General features: G+C 48.0%; 2 protein-coding genes across 9 annotated transcripts in view; one reads left to right on the top strand and one right to left on the bottom strand.

Moving 5' to 3' along the window:
* The window catches only part of BRCA1 (BRCA1 DNA repair associated), a 66,593-nt gene extending 57,800 nt beyond the window's left edge, over positions 1 to 8,793 (top strand). For all 8 annotated transcript variants that reach the window (XM_075994585.1, XM_075994584.1, XM_075994581.1 and 5 more), the window contains exons 19-23: positions 439 to 522; positions 3,998 to 4,052; positions 5,803 to 5,876; positions 6,532 to 6,592; positions 7,619 to 8,793. In XM_075994585.1, the coding sequence (XP_075850700.1) occupies positions 439 to 522; positions 3,998 to 4,052; positions 5,803 to 5,876; positions 6,532 to 6,592; positions 7,619 to 7,743 (399 nt within the window). In that variant the 3' untranslated portion in view covers positions 7,744 to 8,793. The remainder of the gene's footprint in view (positions 1 to 438; positions 523 to 3,997; positions 4,053 to 5,802; positions 5,877 to 6,531; positions 6,593 to 7,618) is intronic.
* A 9,580-nt stretch (positions 8,794 to 18,373) lies between these two features.
* On the bottom strand, positions 18,374 to 24,106 carry RND2 (Rho family GTPase 2). Its single transcript, XM_012743229.2, has 5 exons — positions 24,001 to 24,106; positions 23,423 to 23,510; positions 22,499 to 22,608; positions 21,640 to 21,774; positions 18,374 to 21,406 (listed from the first exon to the last, which is right to left on the bottom strand). Exons 1-5 carry the CDS (start codon positions 24,100 to 24,102, stop codon positions 21,158 to 21,160), a joined length of 684 nt encoding a protein of 227 aa, XP_012598683.1. The 5' UTR covers positions 24,103 to 24,106; the 3' UTR covers positions 18,374 to 21,157.
* Positions 24,107 to 24,712: the final 606 nt, after the last annotated feature.

Genomic DNA, 24,712 nt, shown 5'->3' with positions numbered 1-24,712 from the left:
TATCATTTGTCTTCATTAACTTTGTAAATCTCTCAATGGAAATCTGAAAAGACCTTATTTCTTTAGGTGGTATAATGTACAATTTATTTAGGAGATCAAGAATTCTTCAGTTATCTTTATAACTGTACAGTATTAGCAGTTTAAATGTAAGTGAATGTTTTGAGAGGAGATAGATGTTGAGAGTTAAAATACAGTCTCAGTGAGGTGAAAAGCCAGTTGTTAATTTCTGCACACAAAGATTTGCTTCAGTGAATTGATTTCAACAACTGAGATTCTGGTCATTTCACCCAGTCCACCAAAAAGAATGAATTTATTTATTTATTTTTGGTCAAGGCTCTGCCTGGCAATTCTTAATGCCTTAAGTATGTGTCTGTTCCACTTCCATTGAAAGACACTTCTCTGTCTTGATCCTGATGGTTTGTGTTTGGTTTCCTTCAGCATGATTTTGAAGTCAGAGGAGATGTGGTCAACGGAAGAAACCACCAAGGTCCAAAGCGAGCAAGAGAATCCCAGGACAGAAAGGTAAAGCTCCTTCCCCCAAAAACCCCATTCCACCATTCTGCATTTCAGTCCCCTCCATGGAGATGGTCCCCTTCATCTTGTAGGGCTCATTACGTACATGCCAGTAGAGCACTAGCAGGCTGCTTTCACAGAGCTTCTTTTTTTATTTCTTCTGGCCCAACAAGGTAAATAAATATTGTCTCTATTTTATGAATGAAGGAATTTAAAGGTTTAGAGAGGCTGTGTAGTTTGGATTCCAGTCTGGACTTCAAATCTCAGCTAATAAGTAGCAGGGACTTTCAACAGACGTGAATCTAAAGCTTTTGCTTGTTCCACTTTACTGGCGTATCTTTCTCTAAAGCAGTGTGGTAAGTGCTCTGAGTGGGGTTTACACAGTGCTGTCTATGGATGCGTAGAAGAGGAAGCGATTAATAACCAATAACAGTTATCATTTATGTAATGTTCACTATATGCCAGGGACTTCTAAACATTTGACTGTATTTTAAGTAATTAGCAATTTTACAACAACCTTATTAAGTGTGTGCTATAATTATGCCTATTTTACAAATGAGAAAATTGAGGCTCAGAGAGATTGGATAAGTTGTCCAAGGTCACATAGCTAGTGAGTGGTGGAACTAGAAGTTGAACCCAGACAGTCTAGCTCTAAGTCTAAAATCTTAATACTATAGTTTCTTCAAAAGTTATAGAACTTCACAGAGGAGAAAAATAGCTTATTTCAAAACTTTGCAAGGGCCCAGGTAAACTCAGTGACTTTACCCAGATCATATTGTAGCAGATGATGTAGCCAGAACTATGTCCTCTGCTCAGGGAGAAGTCCATGCAAGATTTCACACCTGCATGTCAGGCCTGAGCTGGCTGCTTTCTCAGGTCACTGATTAAGTGCTTATGTTCCTGGTCTGCTTTTCTTCCTTTTCCAAGCGTGCGCCACCAGTCATTTCAGAATATCCTCATACAGAGCACCTTCTATCCTTTTACAGAAACTTGAGAGAGAACCTATAGAGGTGATTTTCTAAGGATAACTGCTTTGAGAAATTATCACAAATCAAGTCTGGAGTTCTGAACCCTTGAGGTCAGCCCAACCTCACCTTCTGAGCCTATCAAGTAACTGTTCCAGATGCCAAGGAAAGATGCTGGCCCTGTTTATGCTGTTGCCTTCACCCCAGGGGAGCTCCATGTGAGCCAGTCATTTGTTTTTACTCCGCTGTATGCAAGACAGAATTAGCACCAGATTCAAAGAAATTCTAATGCTTTGGGTTTTTTCCTCTATTCAGGGTAGCAATGATAGAAAGTACCTGGTTAGAGTAATGGCATTCTGAAGATAGTGTCACCATTGTATTTTCCTCTGGAAGAGAAATGTATTTGTAGAGGTGAAACTTCGAATTTATCTCATAACTAGACATCCTCATCAGTGAGTGTCAGCCTGGATGTAAAAAATTTTAATCTTGTACTTTTCATGGCAGCATTTGGCTCCAACTGGCTGCCTGGGGATACCTTTTAGCATTATGAGCATCTAGAACCTGTCAACAGGTTGGGAATGCAGTTTATTCATACACATAGTGAGAGTGGCACAGATGGAGACTGTCACTTAAAACAGAAACAGACTTGTCCTGCTGTCCTTTCTTTTCCCTCTGGCTGTAGTTAGAGTGTGTGTTTGTAGGGGGTGAGGGGGACCATTTCTTAAAAGGCCATCTGTGTTTTTAGCTCCCTGATTTTTCTCTATCCCAGTCTCTTTGAGGCCAGGTGAATTCTAGGCTTAGGCAGTTTTCTTTTTAGTGGAATAGAAAGAGGGTAAGAAGAATGAGAGTTACTCATATATATCCATTCACTGACACAAATTTAGGTTTCTTTTAAATGATATCCAAGTTCTTTCATAAGAATCCATTCCAATGCATGTGTAAGAATTTACACTGTTCAACACAGTTGCCACCAGTCACATGGGACTGTTTAAATTTAAATTTTAAAAAGCTAGAATATAAAGTTTAGTTTCTCATTCACCCTAAGTACATTTCAAGTGCTCAGCAACCACACATGGCTCATGGCTACATTACTAGCGCAGATATAAAACATTTCCATATCACAGAAAGTTCTTTTGAATGATACTGCCGAGCACTGTAAGTGGGAGAGGCCCCTAGGAGGTGCAGTGTGTCTTCAGGAAGGCAGGCAATCAGGCCAGCTTAACGAGGAGAGACAGAACACAGAACAGGGCTTCACTTCTAGATTAAAACTGCTTAGGGGCCGGGTGTGGTGGCTCACGTTCAGGTGGGAGGATCGCTCAAGGTCAGGAGTTCGAAACCAGCCTGAGCAAGAGTGAGACCCCCATCTTTACTAAAAAAAAATAGAAAGACATTAAAAATTAAAATACATTTAAATTAAAATACATAGAAATTAAAAATTAAAAATACATAGAAATAATTAGCTGAGCATGGTGGCACATGCCTGTAGTCCTAGCTACTTGGGAGGCTGAGGCAGCAGGATAGTTTGAGCCCAGGAGTTTGAGGTTGCTGTGAGCTAGGCTGATGCCACGGCACTTTAACCTGAGCAACAAAGTGAGACTCTGTCTCAAAAGAAAATAAAAAATAAAATCAACATAGACCTGTCTGCTAATGGCGTCATGGTCAGTATTGATTTACCAAGTCTGGATAAACATCAAACTTCAGCCAGTAGCTTTGAACTTCTTGCCATCCAAGCCTTTTATTAAACAAAAGAAGGATGCTTTTTCCCACCTCTCATGTCTAACAAGAAGTGAAATCTCTGCAGATGTCATTAGGGAGGAGCCTGGGCCTGATTGGTAGCAGAGTAGGATGCTCAGTCCTTGAATGATAAAGAATGACTGCAGAATATAGATCAACTATATAGGCACTTGAAAAGAGCCTTCTAAAATTCATCAGTGTTCTTGACATTGGAATGATTGTGTCTAGGAAGTAGCAGCAGAAACTGTCAAGTGGTAAAGAAAAAAGTTCCTTCAACCGGAGAAGGAAAATTAAAAAAAAGTTCTTACCTTTGTAAGAATCTATTTTTTTTTTTTTTTAATAATAAAAGCCCATACTGTTTTAGGCCGGGCGTGGTGGCTCACGCCTATAATCCTAGCTCTCTGGGAGGCCAAGGCGGGCAGATCATTTGAGCTCAGGAGTTCAAAACCAACCTGAGCAAGAGCAAGACCCCATCTCTACTATAAATAGAAAGAAATTAATTGGCCAACTAATATATATAGAAAAAATTAGCTGGGCATGGTGGCGCATGCCTGTAGTCCCAGCTACTCAGAGGCTAAGGCAGGAGGATCGCTTGAGCCCAGGAGTTTGAGGTTGCTGTGAGCTAGGCTGACACCACAGCACTCACTCTAGCCTGGGCAACAAAGTGAGACTGTCTCAAAAATAATAATAATAATAATAATAATAAAAGCCCAAACTCTTTTATAACTAATGTTTCTTTCTCTCCATTCCCCTGTCCCTCTCTCTCTCTTCCTTTCTTTTTCCAGATCTTCAGAGGCCTAGAAATCTGTTGCTATGGGCCCTTTACCAACATGCCCACAGGTAAGAGCCTTGGAGAATTGCCACGTTCCAGCACCACCTTTCTCTTACGTTGGGGAGTGTTATAAGTGAGATCACCTTATGGGGGTTCCTCAGATTGGTGAGATGTTTTACAGGTTATTCTATTTCTCTACCACTCTCCAGTCAAAATGACACGTAAATGTTATCCTATGGCAAGAAGCTAGGCCTTGTGTCCTTTCTCAAGAACATAAAGACAGTGAAGATTTAAGATCTAGGACACGTATATTCTGTGTTCAGGTGGGGTCAAGCTGCTGTTAGTGCTGTATATATTGGGGAGAGAGGACACCTTTGGATTTGTAAGTTGAGAAAGAGTTATGTTCACTTAACACAGGAGAAAGAATAGCAGCTGCATCAGACCTGTGGGCTGATACACACACAGGCCCAAAGCAGGGGAAGACTTTTTTTTTTTTTTTTTTTTTTTGAGACAGATTCTTGCTCTGTTGCCCAGGCTAGAGTGCTGTGGGTCAGCCTAGCTCACAGCCACCTCAAACTCCTGGGGTCGAGCAATCCTCCTGCCTGCGCTGGGACTACAGGCACAAGACACCACACCTGGCTAATTTTTTCTATTTTTAGTAGAGACGGAGAGATGGGGTCTTGCGTTTGCTTCGGCTGGTCTTAAACTCCTGAGCTCCAGCAATCCTCCTGCCTCAGCCTCCCAGAGAGCTAGGTTACAGGCATGAGCCACCACATTCATCCTAGGGGAAGACTCTTGAACATTTTCTAGTTAAACTTGACACAGAACATGATGTTATGTTTAACTGCTGTGGGGCTCACCTCTGGAGTTATACAGCACAAAGGCTCTGGTGTGGACATAGGTCCTCTTTCTCCTCAGAGGAAGGCCTTAGCATCTGGGCACAGGCATATTAGTGGCAGCAAGAGAGCTGGCAATGTTATTTTGCCCTTTTTTTTTTTTTAGACAGTGTCTCACTCTGTCACCCAAACTGGAGTTCAGTAGCACAATCACAGCTTCCTACAACCTCCAACTCCCAGACTCAAGCGATTCTTCTAGCTCAGCCTCCCAAGTAGCCAAGACTATAAGCACACGCCACCGTGCCCAGCTCATTTTTTTTTTTTTACTTTTTGCAGAGACTAAGTCTTGCTGTGTTGCCTAGGCTTGTCTTGAACTCCTGGCCTCAAGCGATCCTCCCACCTGGGCCTCCTATCTTCTGATTCTATTCCCCTGAGTATGTTGATTCCAACTCAGCATGTAGCCTTTCCCCACTGAGTCTCTGACCAGAATGACATGTATTTTTTTTGACTAGATGAATTATCTTCCCATCCCTTGACATTTATAGTAATTACCAGCAAGGATGTTGCTCTCAGTGGCTGTGATTATCAATTACCAACAAAGAATTAGGATGCAGGAAGAGAGGGAAAGAAGGTGGATGTTTATGCACACAGTGTCTTAGCCAGCAATTTAGCAAATTAATGGAAATTAGATCTTGGATTTTTTTTAAAGCGTTTTATTTGAGAAACTATCAAACCTTATCTACCAAGTGGCCATATGGAAACTGATAACCAGAGTAGGCAGCACATCAGTGGCAAATTGACTTAGAATCCACATCCCTGATATAGATTCTAATTTAAGGCTTTTCACTCCTTTGGAGCAGAGAGACAGAGACTCTCCCACTGAGAAGTCTTGTTAGCCTTCATCCAAAGGAGTAGGGGGTAGGGGGCGCAGGTTACGTATGCAGAATACCATGGTCATTTTAGGTCTAAATGTCCTGTTTAGATCAACTGGAATGGATGGTGCAGCTGTGTGGGGCTACTGTGGTGAAGGAGCTGTCATCATTCACCCTTGGCACAGTAAGTGTTTGGTACTCAGTCAGAGAGGGAGGATACAATATTCTCTCCTGTGACTGAGTAAGGCTGGTACCCATCAGCCCCATGGACCCTCCCTAATGTAGCCTCAGAAGTCTTCTCTGACCACGTGCCTCCATCTGTAAGGGATGAGTAAGGACTTGGAAACTACAAGGCTTGTCGATGATGATGTTGTTTTGAGACAGAGTCTTGCTCTGTTGCACAGATTGGAGTACCATGCCATGGCATCAGTCAAGCTCTCAGCACTGTGCTCAAATGATCCTCTTGCCTCAGCCCCCTGAGTAGCTGGGATTACAGGCACGCATCACCACCATGCCTGGCTAATTTTTCTATTTTTAGTGGAGATGGGGGTCTTGCTCTTGCTCAGGCTGGTCTTGAACCCCTGACCTCAAGCAATCCTCCCACCTCAGCCTCCCGGAGTGCTAGAATTATAGGCATGAGCCACTGCACTTGGCCATAAGTATTTGATATACTGAGAGAAAGCTCTTTCCCCCAACCCCTTTCGCCATGTGCCCTTCCCCTCCTTTCTATGGCTGTCCCCAAAGTACTCTGCTTCAACAAAGCGTCAAGAAATGGTGAAGTGACTGTTCCAAAAATTTGCTCTGACACCTTCAATGCTCTTTTCTTCCTGGGGATGCAGGATGTTCACCCAGTTGTGGTTGTGCAGCCAGATGCCTGGACAGAGGACAATGGCTTTCATGGTAAGATGCCTGCGTATGCCTATGTCATATGAAGTCCTATTGGATGGGTTTGGTTCACCACTCATTTCCTGGTGCTTGAGTAGTATAGTTCTTAGCACATTTTAGATATTTGTTGAATGGCTAAAATGTCTTTTTAAAATGTTTGTTGTTTGTTTTGTATTATAGAAGTAATACATGAACTGTTTCCAATGGGAGAGGTTAAATATGAATGTTCATCACAGAAAATATAAACCAACACAAAAACAATATAATAATCCCAGTAATCCCACCACTTGGAGATGATCGCTGGAAAATTCTTTCAAGCATGTATATAGTATATACATGTACACATGTGCATTTTACACAAATGTGATCATATTTACACTGTTTTAATTTTTCACTTAAGAAATTGCAAATGGGCCGGGCACGGTGGCTCACGCCTGTAATCCCAGCACTCTGGGAGGCCGAGGCAGGCGGATTGCTCCAGGTCAGGAGTTCGAAACCAAGAGCAAGACCCCGTCTCTACTATAAATAGAAAGAAATTAATTGGCCAACTAATATATATAGAGAGAAAAAATTAGCCGGGCATGGTGGCGCATGCCTGTAGTCCCAGCTACTTGGGAGGCTGAGGCAGGAGGATTGCTTGAGCCCAGGAGTTTGAGGTTGCTGTGAGCTAGGCTGACGCCACGGCACTCACTCTAGCCTGGACAACAAAGTGAGACTCTGTCTCAAAAAAAAGAAATTGCAAACGTTTTTCACATCATTAAATTGCAATGCTATTTTGCTTTCTCTGGTGGCTTTTCCTTTAAGAGATTGAAACTCATGTTAATACAGTTACCAGAGGCTATGGGGCTTTTACCAGCAGTCCCTCCTCAGGCTTCTAATTGAAGCTCTATGTTCTGAAGCATTGCTTAAGAGAAACAGTTTAGCTCCTACCTGATTAACCCTAAGACCTCATACATCCAGGTCCCCAGAGTAGATTGATTAGAGTCTGGTTTGGGAGAATGTGAATTGGCACTAATCTCTGCTTGTGTTCTCTGTCCCCAGCAATTGGGCAGATGTGTGAAGCACCTGTCGTGACCCGAGAGTGGGTGTTAGACAGCGTAGCACTGTACCAGTGCCAGGAGCTGGACACCTACCTGATACCTCAGATCCCCCACAGCCACTGCTGATTATAGCCAGCCACATGTATAGGGCTATGGGGCCCTAAGAATGAGCTTCCAGGCCCTGGGAGCTCCTCTCACTCTTCAGTTCTTCTGTAGCCCTGGTTGCTAAATATTTGATGTATATCAGTCTGAAAAGAACTTCTGGCTACGTGAGGGTCCCTTAAAGATTTTTTGCTTCATGTCTCCCTTTGAAATCTGCCAAGAGTACAAAATTGTACTTTTTCACCTAAGAAGATTTTAAAACCATTTAAACCCTACCAATTGAGCAAGATGCTGATTCATTATTTATCAGCCCATTCCTCCTACCAGGGCTGTTGGCACAGAGTGGCTTGACTTCAAGAGAATAGCTGGTTTCCCTAAGTTTGTTTCTCTAAAGCCCTATGTTCACAAAGGCCAAGAGTCAGACCCTTCTATGAAAGGAGAGTGCTTGGGATCTGTTATATGACTTAGAAGAGTCCTTGGACAACTCTCAAATGTTGGAGTGGAGCACTAGGGAAAAAATTCTAAGGCAGGTAGTGGATGTGAACATGAAGCTTAAGGTTAATTAGAAGAGATCTCCAAAAGTCTGGGCTTATAGTTTCTGGATATCTAAAAAATGTGCTCTGAAATAACAGAATATATTCAAGAACCAGTGTGCAGAGAGAGTATTCTAAATTCCCCATTAGTAATAAATAAAATGTTTATTGTTGTAGCTCTGGTACGTAACCCATTCCTCTTAAAATATAAGATCTCTGGTATGAATATTTCATGTCTATAAAATGACTGATCCCACCAGGAAAGGAGCTGTTGCTTTCTTTAAGGTAATTTTTTCCCTTTGCTCCCTATTGCTGAACTGTACAGCTTCATGAATAATTTTGCTTGCTGAAGGAAGAGAAAGTGTTTTTCATAAACTCATCTTCCAGGACTGTTTATAGCTGTTGGAAGGACTAGGTCTTCCCTACCCCCCATTGTGTAAGGGTAGTGCAGACTTGATTGTACAAAATATGTTTTGTAAATGTTGTGCTGTTAACACTGCAAATAAACTTGGTAGCAAACACTTCCACCAAGAATGACTGCTCTTGAGACTTGTACCAGCAGACTTTCTCTGAGCTTTGTCACTAAGCTTTAGTCTCCTCATCTGAAAAATGGGGGTAATAATAGTATCTACCTCCTAGGGTTATTGAGCAGCTTATATACCTTTTGTATTTCCTATTGCTGCCATAACAAATTATCACAAATTTAGTGGCTTACAACAATATCTGTTGGCCGAGCGTGGTGGCTCATGCCTGTAATCCTAGCACTTTGGGAGGCCGAGGCGCGAGGATTACTTGAGCTCAGGAGTTCGAGACCAGCCTGAGCAAGAACGAGACCCCGTCTCTACTATAAATAGAAAGAAATTAGCCAAACAACTACAAATAGAAAATATTAGCTGGGTGCAGTGGCACGTGCCTGTAGTACCAGCTACTTGGGAGGCTGAGGCAGGAGAATCGCTTAAGCCAGGAGTTTGAGGTTGCTATGAGCTAGGCTGACTCCATGGCACTCTAGCCCGGGCAACAGAGTGGGACTGTCTCAAAAAAAAAAATCTGTTTATTATTTCACAGTTTTGTAGGTTAGAAGTCTGAGGTGACTCGCCTGGTTTCTTTGTTTCAGGTTTCATGAGGCCAAAGTCAAGGGGTTGGCAGGGCTGTGTTCTTTTCCACAGGCTCTGGGGATGAATCTGCTTCCAAGCTGATTGAGGGTATTGGCCAAATTGTTTCTTGCAGTCGTAGGACTGAGATCCCTGTTTCCTTGCTGGCTGTTGGCCAAGGGTCACTCACTCTCAGCTTCTGGAGACTGCCCACATTCCTAGCTCCTGCCCCCTACCTCCATCTTCAGAGCCAGCAATGGCTGGTCAAGTTTTTCTCAAACTAAATCCCTCTGACTGCTACATCTTTCCAACTCCTGCCAAAGACATTTCTCTGTTTTTAAGGGCTCAAGCGATTAGATGACACCAAGCAGGTAATCCAGGGTGATCTTGCTATCTTAAGGTCCATTGCCTTAATTAGAGCTGCAAATACCCTTCATAGCAGTACGTAGGTTAGTGTTGGATTGAATAACCAGGAGACAGCAGTCAAGGGAGGACATCTTTAGAATTCTGCCTACCACACCTATTTAACATGCTTAATCCACAGATGACATTCTGTATCATTATTTCCTGGTCCACATACTGTTTAGAGATTGGAATCCTTGAGGCAAAGAGAATGAAGTCATTACACAATACAGTACTGCTGTATTGGGTGGTGGTGAGGGAAGAGTAGAGAAAATGGAGCTGCCATTACATTTTATCTCTGACTTCAGCATAGCCCTATGCAGTGGGTATTTGTTACCTCATTTGAAAAATGAGAACTAAAGCTGTCAAGTTCCTTGTTTGTAAGATTTTGGTCAGAGTTCGCACAGCTAGTAAATGAGTGCATGGAGATCTGAACCCACATTTCCACCCCATCATCAGCTTTCTACCTGCATCAGTCACTGACCCCAGGACACAAGGCAACAGTTCAAACTTAAGGGAATTTTGGGAGAGGAGTGGGTTGTGAGGGGAACCAGCACTCTCCTCCTCTGTGGGCTTCCTGGGTGGGAGACAGTAAAAGCAGCCCCATGTTAGGCAGAGGGTCTTGTGGGGTTGGATCATGGCTACTTTTTCCACTTCTTTCCAGACTCCTAGCTTATAATTGTGTATCTTTCAGTTGTCAGAACCTTGCAGTTCAGCTTCATCTAGAGCTTGACCTCTCCAGGGCCCATGCCAGCTCCCTGTCTACCTGCCAGAGAGTTGATGGGTCTCAGAGCTAGTGGTAAAGACAAGTGGGAAGCAAAGAGAAGTGCTGTCCGTCCAGTCTTCAGTCCCACAGTGTCTCATTTCCAGTGACCTGTCATACCAGTCATGGCTTACTGGGTCCTAGGGGTGAGCCAGCACTTGGCCTGCTGCCCCCATCACTGATAGGTTATTAGAAAAAGCAACATCTATCTAGTACAGCCTGCCTTTTCAGGAGTGCTGGGTGAAAGCAGAGATGACTAAAACATGTTAGGCTTTCTGTAATTGTCTCCCAAGGCCTCTTAACAAATATTTACCTCTTGACCTCTGCATAACCGTTTCCGAAAGTCAAGTTCTGGCCCTGGCCTCAAGATGCCTGCCCTGGTTTAAGAGTCCTATCTGATGATAGAATAAATATACTTGCTCCTTTGACCTCTGACTTTAAGATTTCCTCCCACTTTTCCACCCCACAACCTCTACCCCTCTCTGGGCACAGCAGCACTTGGCAACTAGTTCCTATATTACTTTTATCTCATTTTGCAAAACGAACATCTGCAAAGAAGCTGGAAAAGAAGGAGGAGAAGGATTATGCAGGCACAGGGAGGGGGCCTAGAAAAGAGCTTGAGCAGATTATCTCTTTCCTAAAAAATGCAACCAAAATCATCAACAAAGTATCGGCTGAAAAACATGCAGGAGAAAAAGAAAGGAATCAGTGTTGGGATAGTTGGAACGGAAGGAGCCAAGCTGCCCAGAACGTATCCTGTGAAGGCTGCGAGGAGCAGATAAGGTCAGCCCCAGAAGCAGACGGCACAGAGAGAGTGGTGGGTGAGGGAGAACTGCAGATCTAGCCAAGGAAACCAGAGAGAGAGAGAGAAAACGGGACTGCAGCCTGGGGAATCTGGGAGCTCGCTTATCAACGACTGGAAAATGGCTGAGCCAGAGGCCCCTTCATTGTACTTCAGTGATGCCTAGCTTCCTCGAACAGCCTGTAAATCTTCCCATAACAAGGAGAAAATTAAAGAAACGGATCTGGGCAAATTAAGAACTGGAAATAGCTCCTGTGGAGAGCTGGATTGGGGAGATAAGAGGGAGCTGATCCTGAGTAGATGATCAGAAAAATCTAAGCAATGGTTTGAGGGGTTGGAAGGAATTGAAATCTGAAGAGACTACCCTGTCCCCACCACCACCAGTGGCTGGGAAACTTTGGAGACCTAGTTTCAAGGCCCCAAAATGATATAAGGCAGTTTAACATGCAGCTTAGTGCAGAGGTTCTCAAAGCATGATCTCCTGATGGGGGCGTGAGAGGGCAATAGCATCAATTAGGGATTTGTTAGACATGCATATTCCAGGGCTCATCCAGCCCTACTGAATCTGAAACTCTGGCACAGGGAGGGGGCCTGCAACTCATGATTCTGCAACAGGCTCAAGTTTAAGAACCACTGCCTTAGTGTAAGGGGCTGCTAATTGATAGAAAATGTTGCCTGTGGTCTATTTTATCTCTAGGAGCAGTGAATCTTGGGCCTATTGAGGATAAATAAGGTTTGTGGGCTGGTTCTTATCTACAAAGTTGCAGCAGGTGGCTTTGGTTAACTCCAGAAAGGCTCTTTAAGCAAAGACAATAGTCCCCTCTCCTTATCCATAGTTTTGCTTTCCACATTTTCGGTTACCAGAGGTCATTGTTGGTCTGAAAATATTAAATGAAAAATTCCAGAAATAAACAATTCATAAGTTTTAAATTGCATGCCATTCTGGGTATTGTTATAATTGTTCTGTTTTATTGTTAGCTATCATTGTTAATCTCTTTGCCCAATCTATTTAATTTATAAATTAAAATTTTACTTTATCAGAGGTATGTATGTATAGGGAAAAACATAGTATATATAGAGTTCAGACATCCACTGGGGGTCCTGGAACATGTCCCTTATGGATAAGGGGGGACTACTATACAAAGCAAAAGACAAAAATTAAATTACATTAGCAGCCTAGGAGGAGAAGGACCAGGCTGCTTTAAAAAAACAGCTAGAGGTTTAGGGGGGGTTATTAATATTTAAATTGCAGTGAAACCACAGCTGCAGCCTTTGACTCCAGCATAGAGATATGCAAATGTGGCTTTCAAAAGAAAGGCAATTTCAGACAGCCCTCAAGGTAACAAGAACAAATAAAACAAATGATTTTGTAATTTATCTTTATTGACTGATTGTGCATGAGGCATAGACAGCGCACAACCAGTGAGAGTCAGCCATAGCCCAGGAGGGAGAGAGGCAGGCAGACCCATAGACTAGTGACAGGAAGGACCCCAGGAGGAAAAAACGGAGGAGGCAGATGGGAGGAGAAGACAACTAAATTAAAAGGGAAAGAAAATGGAAACTTAGCCCTGGCTTCTTTGGACCATCTGATCTTGCCAGCTTTCAGGAGTGACAACAATAATCATCATGAATGGCTATCATTTGCCACATCCCTGCTAAGTGCCATGCACTGTTGCCCACATACAAATGAGGAAAATGAAGGATGGAGAGATCAAGGGACTTGCCCAAGGTCACACAACAAAAGGGTGGGGCAGTGCCTGGATTCAAACAAAGGTCTGTGTGAGGCTGAAGCCCTTGCCCTTTCCAGTGCATGGTGCTGGGAGCCAGTCCCAGGAGGCAGCAAATAACAATCAGGCTAATGATGGAGGGTAGACTTCTTCCCCTCCAGTTCTGTGGTAGTCTGTGCATGGGTGTGTGTGTGTGTGTATTGTTGTGGAAGGAAGAGCGAAAGATCCATGTCTAGCCTTTAAATTGCTTACTATTTAATGGATGAGGTGACAAAGCCACAGAAAACCCTTGCAGAATTCTGGTTCAGAAGCTCTTTGGGGGCTGCATAATAGGGCCAGGCTCTGTCTACTGTGGGGGGACATCTAGTGGAGATATCTCAACTGGGCCATGGAGCTTGGGTGGGTTTGGCCAGGTGAAAAGGAAGCCAGGAGATTCCAGAAAGCCCAGGTGAGAACCCCTAGCTGCTAGAATTGGAGGGAGGAGCACCTGATCCAAAGAGAGGAGAAGACATGGGAGAGTCTTCTAAAAATACATTTCTCTGACCCTTTCCTCCACCCAATTTCCCCAGACCTTGCATCCCCAGCCCAAACCCAACCTCTCCAGTGCCTCACTAGCTGCTCCCTTGCAGGCATCCTGGCCACCAAATATGGGGCCCCTTGGATTTTGCCCATACTATGTCTTCTACTGGGTCATCCTGATCTGCCATCGCCTCAGGCCCAAATCCTGCTCACCCACCCACCCATCCTTCCCTAGGTTTCCCAGGCCAAAATCTCTCCCCACTTAGAATACCCTAGAAGTTTTCTTTTGTTTATGACAATAAGTTATTCATGTGCATATTCTAGCTTCTCTGTTTGACTAGAAGGTCCTTATAATTCATTATGGTCAGCATTAGTATCATTTGATAGTTGCTATTACCCAGCTCTGTACCTGGAAGATATTTTATTAGGCACCCAATGAGAATATGCTAAATGAATGAGGTAAAGGATAAATGAATGGATTCAGTGCATTGAAGGATTTATCCAACTCATGGCCCTACCCTCAAGAACTTTGGAAAAACGGCCACATTATGCCACTGGGAGTGCTAATACCCTTTAATCCCTCCCACCCATTTTTTAGTATCTTGATTTACCCAAAAAACGTGAGGGATCTAAGTGTCCAGGAATCACTCTTCTTCTAAACCCTTGATTCTCTTTTGCCTATCATGAAGCCTACTACCATTTTGTGATTAATTAGACCAACACCCACCCAGACAGAACATCAGTTTCCCCTATCCATCAGCAAGGTCTTCTCCATGCTGGACAGTCTAGGCAGACAGACTGCAGCTGCCACCACTGGGGAAATAATTATGATGTTCATGATGATCTCTTGCAAGTTCTAAGCCCTAGCACAGCTATTATCGCTCCCTCTTCACTAGGGGAAAGATTGCTAACCCCACTTTGCAGATGATAAAACTGAGATCCAGGGCCTTGTCAAAGGTCACTCAGTGAGTTCGTGACAGACCTGGAACTAACCAGCTCAGGAGTCTGTATTCATCAGGCCACAGATGGAAATGCCCTCATTGTGTTGTCTGGGAGAGGACGTGTGGACTCCAGTTGGGTAGGGGTAGGGTAAGGTAGAGCTGGGGAAGGTAAAAGATAGTTTGTAACTCTGTAAAATTTTTTCTCTGCAATGCTGCAGCAGTTGTCACTGATTAATTCCAGAAAAGTTTTCTTTGAAGCATTGCCACATGTCCTAGATGAGGGGAGAGACAGAGGGTGGATCCAAAGGTAACACAGACACATAGGTAATGGTTTTCTCTTGAAAACCACATAAAACCAAATGGTAGTGTATCTTAGCAAGAGAAAAGTTACAATTTAGGAGGGTCTTCCCAGCTGTTAGGCTGTAAGACTCTAGAATAAACTAGTACAAAGTAGGTAGGAAATCTTCCCTTAGTAAACCCTGTCCCTGAAGCCTGGTGAAGGGAGGTCTTTCCTGGAGGCAAAGGGCTTCTTGGTCTTTCTCAGGGCCTCTCCAGCCATGAAGGTGAGAAGCCTGCAGAAGGGGCCATCCTCAAGCCCATAGAAGCTCCAAACACTTGGAAACCAAGGTCTGTGCAGAGCCACTTCTGGTTTCTAACCAAATGCCAGAGAAATTAAGAGAAAAAAAAATCCCCATAGAAATTCAAGAGGTCATTTCCTATAGATGTGGTCCCAGTGCTGTGCAGGCCAAGGCAGCGGTTTCTCCCTCCCACCCAAGTCCAAGCCTTCTCTCCTAGCATCATCCTAAAGTATGGTGGGGATTATCTTTCTCACCCCAGGCCAGCCTCTGTTATCTTCCACTCTTGCTGAGGCCTCAGCAGCTTCCCTGTCCCATGAAGATTGTGGGATATGGAATGGGCAGGGGAGCATAAAGCCTGAGTGCCAAGAGATAGTGGTTGCAAAACATTGTGAATGCACTTAAGGGCCACTGAATTGTAGATCTTAAAATGGTAAATTGTACTTAAATGTACTTCATGTGAATTTCACTTGATTTTTTTTTTTTTTTAAAGAAAAAAGCTGAGCTACTTTGGGGTGGGAAGAGGACCTGGGCCTGGCTCTGAGGCTCAGAGGGTTGGGGCTCCTTGCAGGGAGTGGCAATGAGTGACAATGGGAAGGCCAGTCTGGGCCTCCTCAGTCCTCCTCCAGGACCAGATGGGAACTGGGGCTAGGGAAAAAGGCCCAACTGGGGCAGCGCCCGGCTCTGGGCAAAAGAGAAGGACTCAGTGAAAGCGAGGAGGCTGCAGCCGTCGGCTCATTTGCATCATAAGTGATTGGTTTTCCCTGCTCGTCCCTCATTAGGACACAATGGACAGTTGTTTGCTGGCGCAGCAGATCCATTTACCAAAGGAGAGCAAAGACAGAGCACAAGTGACCGCTGGGCTATAGTGCTGAGGGGTGGGCAGCCGCCTCCCCTCCCCTGCGTCCCCCCAGACCACTAGGACTGTTGTTCCCACACAATGTGAAGGGATCTTAGAGCAAACCACTCCCTCACTCTACAGAGGAGGGGTCTGAGGTGCTAAGAGGGAGCCAGGCTTGCTAAAGTCAGCAGGGAGTTCATGACAGAACTGGGGCTTCTAGAATCTCAAGTCTGAATTCCAGGCCTGGCATGGTGGTTCATGGCTATAATCCCAGCACTTTAAGTGGCCGTGGCAGGAGGATCTCTTGAGGCCTAGAGTCCCAGCCACTGGGGAGGCTGAGCCCCAGATTTTGAGATTACAGTGAGCTATGATCGATCCTGTCACTGCCTTCCAGCCTGAGTGACTGAGCAAGACCCTGTCTCATAAATAAATAAATAGATAGATAGTCTAGATGCTAGACTCTCATTCCAGGGATCACTTCAGTTCCCTTCAATACTTTCTCCACTCCCCATTCCCGTCCTGTGGTTCTATCTCTGTGGTCTCTGTCCTGTTCCGGGCCTTGGTTTCCATCATTCTGTCTCCTGTGTGTCTTCCTGATTTCTTTCTCTGTTCCTGCCCCTCTCTGTATCTTTTCCTCTCAGTTTCTAGGCAGATAGGATAATTACTAAACTTCTAATTACTCCTGCCCTAACAAAGGTGGGTCTGGCAGGAGAGGCAGCAATTTGGAAGCTGTCTTGCTGTGTTTTGGGGATGAGGGGAGAGAGCAAATATGTATTGGGGCCTATTATAAACCAGGCACTAAGAGGCACGTTACACACTGTATCTCATTTCACACCTCTGGTCTTGCAAGGTAGGTGTTCTTAGAGACAAAGAATGAGGCTCAGAGAGGTTGAGGAACTTGTACAAGAGCACCCAGCTAGCAACTGGCAGCTGCCTGCCCCTGATCCTCCATCCTCCCACCTCACACTCGGCACAGGGGCTTACGCAGGGTGAAGGGCTGCTGATTCCAGGCTCAAGTGAGGCACAACTTCCCTGAAGGAGGCTGCTCAAGGCAGCAACTGCCTCACCCCTCCCCCGCCCCCCCTTACCCTCTCCTCCCTCTGTCTCCCACCTGCCCCTGGGCCCCTTCTGCAGGGTAGGGAGATCTCACGTGCACACTTTCGCCCCTGGGGGAGGGGGGAGGCAGTAATCAAGAGAGAAACCTGACAAATCCAGACCCTGGGGGTCTCCCTCCCGCAGGACCCATCTGCCCCTCCCCTTTGCGGGTGAAGCCTGCCAGCCTCTGTGTGTCTGTGTCTCTTCCATTGTGCGCTGGGGGAAGGGGAGAGTCAGGGTGAGTGGGTGTCTGTGTGCATGAACATAAGGCCTCCGGGTTCATTCTGACACTGAATGAAAAACTCACCAATTATTCGTCCAATCTCATTAATATGCAGACAGACATCTGTTATTTAGGAGTCAACAGCAGAGGCATTTTCTTGGGGGGGAGGGGCACTTATGTACATGGCTCTCTTGTCTCCCTGGCTGCTGGGGGGTAGCTGCTTGGGAATCACCGCATCCCTCCTGACCTGGAGTGTCCCCTCTCTCTGACCCTCACCCACAGCCTCGAGGAGAGCAAGTAAGGGGTTCACTAGAGATGGAGGGATATCTGGGAACCGGCTGAAAGGAGGGAGGTAGGAGAGGAGTTGCCCTGTGTAGAAGAAACTCCAAGAACAAAGAGCTGAACCCATTCCTGGGGAAATGACTGTGGATTTGGGGATAGAACTGTGCCGGATTACTGCCTTACTGGGCACCTCAGGGACATGACCCCTTCCCCATCTTCCTCAGCCTGCAAGACAAGTCTGACTGTATCTGGGGTGGTCACTATGGAAACATGGGGTCCTCACTCACAGACTTCAGAAAAAGTAAGGAGAGGATTTCAGAAAAATGGAAATCAAGGGACCTCAACCTTTGGAGGAGTCACCAAAGCTCTCTCCAGCCCCCAGGATCATGTGGGAACAAGACAGCCACCTCCCCCTTCCTCCAGCCTCCCAATCCCAACACAAAATATCCCCTTTCCTGATTCCCTCAGATCCAGCTTAGAAGCACTCACGCCAGTCTGTCTTGGTTGCAAGGAATGAAGGTTGACATCAGCCCCCTTTTCTTGGTGTGAAAATCAAGGTTCAGACAGTTGCTGAGACTCGCCAAAGGTTCCCCAGAGAGGAGGCAGCAGGGCTGGACCCAGGCCCTCAGACTTCTGCCTCCAAACCTTAAGCTCTTTCCATGACTGTCTCTCCTGGGAGAGCTGGAGTCACAAGGGGACCACTCACAGCTGAAGTGTTTCAGGGGTTAGACTGAGTCCCCCTCTGTCCCCCCACTCCTCCCTCCCAGGCAGGCTGATTACCTAGGTTAAGAAACACTGGCAGCATCACAGCCACAGCGTGATTAGTTGTTTATTTCATTAAATGATTAACGAGGCTACATTGTTTCCCAAACGAGTGTTTAATTTGTGGGGGAAACAGCTGCAGAGGAGGAAGCTGGGTCTGACTCCTGCATCTGGAGTGAGGGTGGGAGTAAGTCCCCTCCCTCCAGCCTGCAGGGGCCTTTGAGGATCCAGGAACCTGCCTCCTTCCCTTCTCCCAACCATGGAGCTCCTCAGCCCAGAGGCACGGCCTCCTCCCCTGGAAATAAAATGCAGGGCAGCCCAGATCTGCAGAGGGAACCAAAATCTGTTCCCAGTGGTACTGGAAATGTATTAAACTTTGGGGGTTCTTCCAGCTGATTTATCTTCATAATTATGTTTGCTTTCAGCGGATATTGAAATTCGTTTGCATTCCCTGAGTGCACATGGCAGGAGAGGGAAGCTGGGAGAAGAGAGGGCCACAAACACTCCACACTTTTGTGGCTGCAGGCTTGAGCCTGCCTTGTACGGACAAGTCCAAAGTGGAAAAGACAAGCCACTTGGCCAAAAATCCCAAGTCAATTTTTATGGCAGGTCCCTGGAGGGAAGGGTCAATCCTCCGAGACAGATGACATTCACCTGGCTGGGCCAGGGAACCCCAGCCCTCTCCTGCACCTCAGCCCAGGACCGGGGTCCTTGAGGAGGGTCTAAGAGGGTCTCAGAATCAGTCCCTAACCAGCTCTCAGTTTGACGGGGTGGTTATCCAAGGGCACTTGGATAGTTTCAAGTGCTTTTAAAGTTATCCTAGCGTCCTTGAGATTGGCTGAGATGACAAGGACAACAGGAGCCCAGCGCACGCGCACATGTGTGTGTGTATGTGCGCACTCGCGCATGCCAGGGAGTACATAGGATTTCCTTTCCTCCCAAGACTGAGGCCTCTCATGGGGAAAGGAGAAGCTATTTTAAATGGCACATCTCAGGGTCAAATCCCCCAGTCCTGCCCCTCTCAAACAGATATCCATCTATCCAAAAACAAATCCAATCACTTCACTCTCGGCTTGAAATCGTTGGTGGCTCCTCACTCCTCAGAGTGAAGTCCTGGCTCCTTCGTGGGCCCTGCAGTAGCCTCGGTGTACCTTCCCAGCCTTGTCTGCTCCTTGCCATGGGCGCCCCCACAGTGCCATGCTCATTCTCATCTCCACGAATGTACACATGCTGTGCCCTCTGCCCAGACCGCCTTTCCTACCCTTTCCCCGCCTGGCAAACTCCTCTTCGACCCTCAGGAGCTGACTCAGAGGACTGGCTTCCCAGGCCATAATGAGCTCCCACAGCACCCCATATGTGTGCAAACATCCCTCAGTCCAGGCACCCTCACACCTGGGGTACCTCTCTTCCCCACGGGGCTGGCCTCCAGAAGCTCAGACACTGGTCCTTGCAGGTTCCCAAGCCAGAGTGTGGTGTACAGTTGGTGCTCAGTACATATTTGCTGAATGAATGAGGGAGGAATGGGCTATAAATTTGGATAGGATCCCAGAAGACAGGAGGGTGAGGTCTCTCCTAGAGTGTGTCTGGGAGAACTGGCTGGGGCTGGGGGAGGGTAGGGCCAGGGATGGTTCCTGGGGGAGAATGTCACCGAAAAGAGGCCAGTGGGACCAGAGCCAGGGAGAGAATACAGGACAATCTGAAATCCGACTCCCAAGAAAACAGACCAGCACTGTCCTTCCTGACAACAAGCGCTCTGGCCCTCCCCTCCACCAACTTTCCTTCTCCAAGGGATGGGTAGGGGGTGACCCTAAACTCACAGCTAATGCTCCCTGAAAATCATCACGGAGCTCAGGATGGAAGGAGGGAGAGAGCCCTGCCCCTGCCTCTAAGGAGACCCTGGAATCGAACTGCTAACCCCTTGGGAAAGTTTGCCCTGCAGAGGGTCAGCTTCTGTCATGTGGAGGCTTTCGATGCCCTCCCTACCCCCCTGACACAACCTCCAGGGCAGTAGGCTCCAGGCCAGGGGAGATGGTGAGCAGGACTCCCGGGCTGAGTAATGCTGGGAAATTGCACATCACTCCATTCTAGAACCCCCAAATGGCCTGAGGATTGTCCATCTCATTAACTGGGATGAGCAGTCCCAAAAAATCTCAATCTCCCACCTCTGGCTCCTAAAAGGACACTTCTGATCCAACCCATGGCTATTCCCTCTTCTCTGCCTGTAGACATGGACAGGAAAGTTCCCACTGAAGTCTAACTTTCCCTCCTGCTGCTAGAGATTGGTAGATTGGTTTTTTGTGTTTTTTTGTTTGTTTGTTTGTTTGTTTTTTCAAGCAACAAAACTAAAGCCACAGCCGTTTTCCATGGACATGGGCTTTATTGGGGACTACTGGGGAAGGGGAGGAGCTAGGGCTGGTGGATTGATGGGGGGGACAGGCTTCTTTTTAATTTAGTGCATGTTGCATGGAGGTTAGGATGTATGAGAACAGCTATCGAAGTGAGAGGAAAGAAGCAGAGAAGATCATAGAATGGACTCCTTCCTTAGTGAAGGAATCCAGGGCCAGCCAGCATATGGGGTTGCGGAGGGAAGGTACCCTTCATATAGGAGACTGAACCAAGGTCACTGTTTGATGCCAGCTTCCCTAACCCCCACCTGCCCCATCCCAGTTCATGCCCCACATGCCTGCCCTGTTAGTTCCCTCCATTGGAGAGGAGCGGGATGAGGATGTGAGGGATGGTGACACCCCCTACCCTCCAGCACCCCTGCCCAGGAGAATTACTTGCTCTGACCTCCCAGCCAGGATCAGGAAGCCCAGGGTGCAGGCAGGAGCACAACTGTGCCCCTCACCACCCCTCCACATGTTCTCCCCTACCCTGGCCCCTCACATGAGGTTGCAGCTCTTGGCTCGATCCTTGTGTATCTCGCCCTCATTCCCCCGGTCTGGCCGTCCTGACAGCTGAGCAGACCGCTGCAGTCCCCGGCGAGAGTCAGTACGGCGCAGCTGCCTATGACCACGGCCAAGGGAGGCCACCGTGGCCACGTGGAAAACATCCCTGACACTGCGCTCAGAGGATCGGGAGGAGCACTCAACGTAGGACACGGCCCCCACCTGCTTGGCCAGCACAGAGCCCTGGAAGAGAAGTGGATGGGAGAAAGTTATGGGGCTTAGCCTACAGGTCAACAAGGAGCATGGAGGCTGTGGGCTGGGGTTGAAGGTCAGGGCTGGGGGTGGTCAAGGGATCAGGTCAGAGGTTAGAGGCCAGCGCAAGGGATGAGTCAGGTAAGGTGGTTTCAAATCAGAGATTGGCAAGGGTAGAGGTGAAAGGTCTAGGCTGGGCTTAGCTCAGAGGTCAAGGATCCCACCTGCTCATGTGTCACAGGGATAAGCCTCTGCTTGGACAGCTCCCTCAGTGTGGCCAGGTCAGTCCGCATGTCCAGTTTACAGCCAACCAGCACAACCTTGGCATTGGGGCAAAACTCCTGAGTCTCCCCTTGCCACTATTTGGGGGAGGAAAATAGAGTTGTTAAGGGATGGAGGGAGACACAGGGTGAACCCCTGCTCCATGCCAGCAGCATGCCCTTCCTTCCTCACAGCACCCAGAAACCACGCATCCCTCTGCACTCTCCATGTCAGGCAGGAGGGAATGGTAGGCTTGGGTCAGAGCAGGATGGAGTGGGCAGAGAGAAAGGGAGAAGAAGAATGGGGTGGGGCTGAAGGGTCGGAGCCCTCCTCCCTCAGTGGCCATGAAGGGTCTGCCAGCCTGGCACCTTCCCATTCCCCTTCCCCATACTCTCTCCTGGGAACAGACCCATCCTCCCCTCCCCCACCTGGGAACTGGGGCTGCTTTTGCTGACTTCTGTCCATTCACAGGGGCTTTTCTCATGGAAATAGGGGCCTGGAGAGGAGGCCACTGGGCTTTCCTAAGCTGGGGATCAGCATTCCCATTCCTTCCATCTAGGACTTCCATCCCCAAGGAGATGGAAGAGCAGATAAGGAATCCCTGGAGTACTGCTCCTTTCTCTTCCCCATCTCCCCCAGTGCTGCATCCAGCCCTTGGGACTAAATTTCAGAGGTGGGAAAGTAGGGGTGGGGCAGGGTTAAGGGGGGATAAGGGGATAAGGGCTTCACCCACTATCTAACTGCCATCACGCCCCCCTCCTGGCTCATATGTCAGGACCATGGGATCCCGTCCCCCTCAGCCCAGCTTCTCCAGTCTCCCACCTTCTTGAGGACACTGTCCAGTGTTTCCGGTCGGCTAATGTCGAAGCAGATGAGCACAGCATCAGAATCAGGGTAGGCCAGAGGCCGGACATTATCATAGTAAGAGGACCCTAAGGGAAGATAGAAAGGGAGGGGACAGATGAGAGGACTGAATGGGTGGTGGGCCTGGAAAAGAAGGGGTGACTTTAGAAATCCTGGTCAAGGGGTGCTGGGAGCAATCACCAATACCCTTCATGGCATCCATGTTTCCGAGGAGGGGAACAGGCACAGGGGAGGTGAGAGGGTGAGAAAAAGCTCTTTGCTTCCCTAGGGCTTTCTCTAAAAGTAGCAATTCTGAATCTTTTCTGAGTTTTGGACCCCTTTGAGAAGCTCATGAAATCTATGGACATTCTCACAAAATTTTGCATGTGCTTTCTGGGCTTTGACAGATACCTAAAGCCCTCCAGGGAACTCATATAAAATTAAAACCCTCCCCATTTTGGAGGGAGGGAGAGGAGGAAGAGGAGGAGGGAAAGCACTCTCCCATCCTCTTAGGACTTGACCTCAGATTTCTCTAGTCTAGTGTAGAGAAATGGTCCCCTTGCCCACTTCCCTACTCAGGAAATTCTAAATGTCTTTTCTAAACCCAGTCCCATGTCCTAAGAAAAATGTTCCAAAATAAAAGCTATTGCTTCCCAATTTTCCCAGTTAAGCAGAACCCAGCTCAGGGGCTCAGATACTAGTCTTTCTCCTCCAGAATATGGTTTCAGTCAGGCTCAGTGAGCTCTGCCTCAGTTTCCCTGGCTTTAAGCAGAAAATTGATTTTTCCTTTCTCCTAGAATTGGATGGATTGGTTGAGCTGACCTGGAACCTAAGGGTCTAACCAAGGGACAGGTCAGGGTGAGCTGCCCTGGAAGTCAGGGTGACCCCAGGGGACTTGGCTACCTGAAGTGTCCCACATGTTGAGCTCAATGCGGCGCTTGTCGATCTCAAAGCTCGCGGTGTAGTTCTCAAACACGGTGGGGACATAACTCTGCAGACACGGATGGGTCCAGATGAGATCCTCTCTCCTGTCCTCGCCCCAGACAAATGCCCCCCTCACTCCCACACCCAGTCCAGCCCAGCCCCTGGCCCAAGTTGGTCTGGGGTTGGGCAAAGGGGAGATCCCGGGAGCTTCTGCCTCCGAGAGAAATCTCTGCTAGGCTCCCAGACCCTAGACCCTTGCTCGGTCCCTTCAGCCCCCTAGTTCTTCCTCTGTCCGTTACCCAGGACTCTGACATTCCTCCTGCGCTCCTCCTCTGGTTCTCCCAAACCCCATCCATCTCACTCTGCTCCCTAATTCCGCCCTCCCCAATCCTCTGCAGTCCTTCCAGAGCCCCCAGCGCCACCCCCGGCCCTCCGAGCCCCGGTCTCTTCTCCCTGGTTACCCTGGCACCCGTTTCCATCCGTCCCCCCCGCCCCTGTCATCCACCCTCAGCTGCGCCCTCAGTTAGCGCCCCGCTCCCAAGACGCGGGTCCCTCACCCCGGGGTAGGCGTCCTTGGCGAACACCTGCAGCAGCGCCGTCTTGCCGCACTCTGCGTCTCCCACCACCACGATCTTGCAGCGGCCGCTCTGCCCCTCCATAGTCCCCGCTACGCGCCAGCCCCCCACGCCAGCCCCCTCCCGGGCCCCGCCGCCGCTGCTGCCGCCACCTCCCCCGCCGCTGCAGCTGCAGCCGCTCGGGCCGCCGACACCGGCATCTCGCGGGCCCGCGCCGAGCCCCCACCCGGGGCCGCGGCCCCCCCTCCGCCCCGCCCCCAGCCCGGCGGCCGCGCCCCCGGCCCCGCCTCCCACCCGCGCGGCCGGGGGGCGGGGCCCAGAGGAGTTGGGCGGAGCCCTGGGAACCCAGGCCGGGAAACCGAGGCCCAGGAGCCAGGCTCTAGCGCTCTGCTGTGGTCTAAGGGGCCCCAACCGGTTTGGGGAAGGCCAGACCCGGCTTATTTGACTTCTTTGGGGATAGGGGCGGGGAGGAGTTAGGGTGAAGCTCTCAGGGTTAGGGCGTGAGCGGCACACGCACGAGGTTAGGGCCTTGTGTGCCCACGCGTGCACGCAGGTGTGCTAGTGCAGACACGCGCGGTGGCAGCCATCCACTTCTTGAACACAGGGGGGCGAGAGACAGCAGGGCAAGGTGGGAGTCTTTTTGGTTTTCTCTTCTGCCTCCACGCTCAGGTCCCGGCACGGGGTCTGGGAAAAT

Source organism: Microcebus murinus, chromosome 18 (genome assembly GCF_040939455.1).
Source record: "Microcebus murinus isolate Inina chromosome 18, M.murinus_Inina_mat1.0, whole genome shotgun sequence".
Lineage (NCBI taxonomy): Eukaryota > Metazoa > Chordata > Mammalia > Primates > Cheirogaleidae > Microcebus > Microcebus murinus.
Note: the sequence above shows the minus strand (reverse complement) of the source record. Positions and strands in the feature narration are given on the sequence as shown.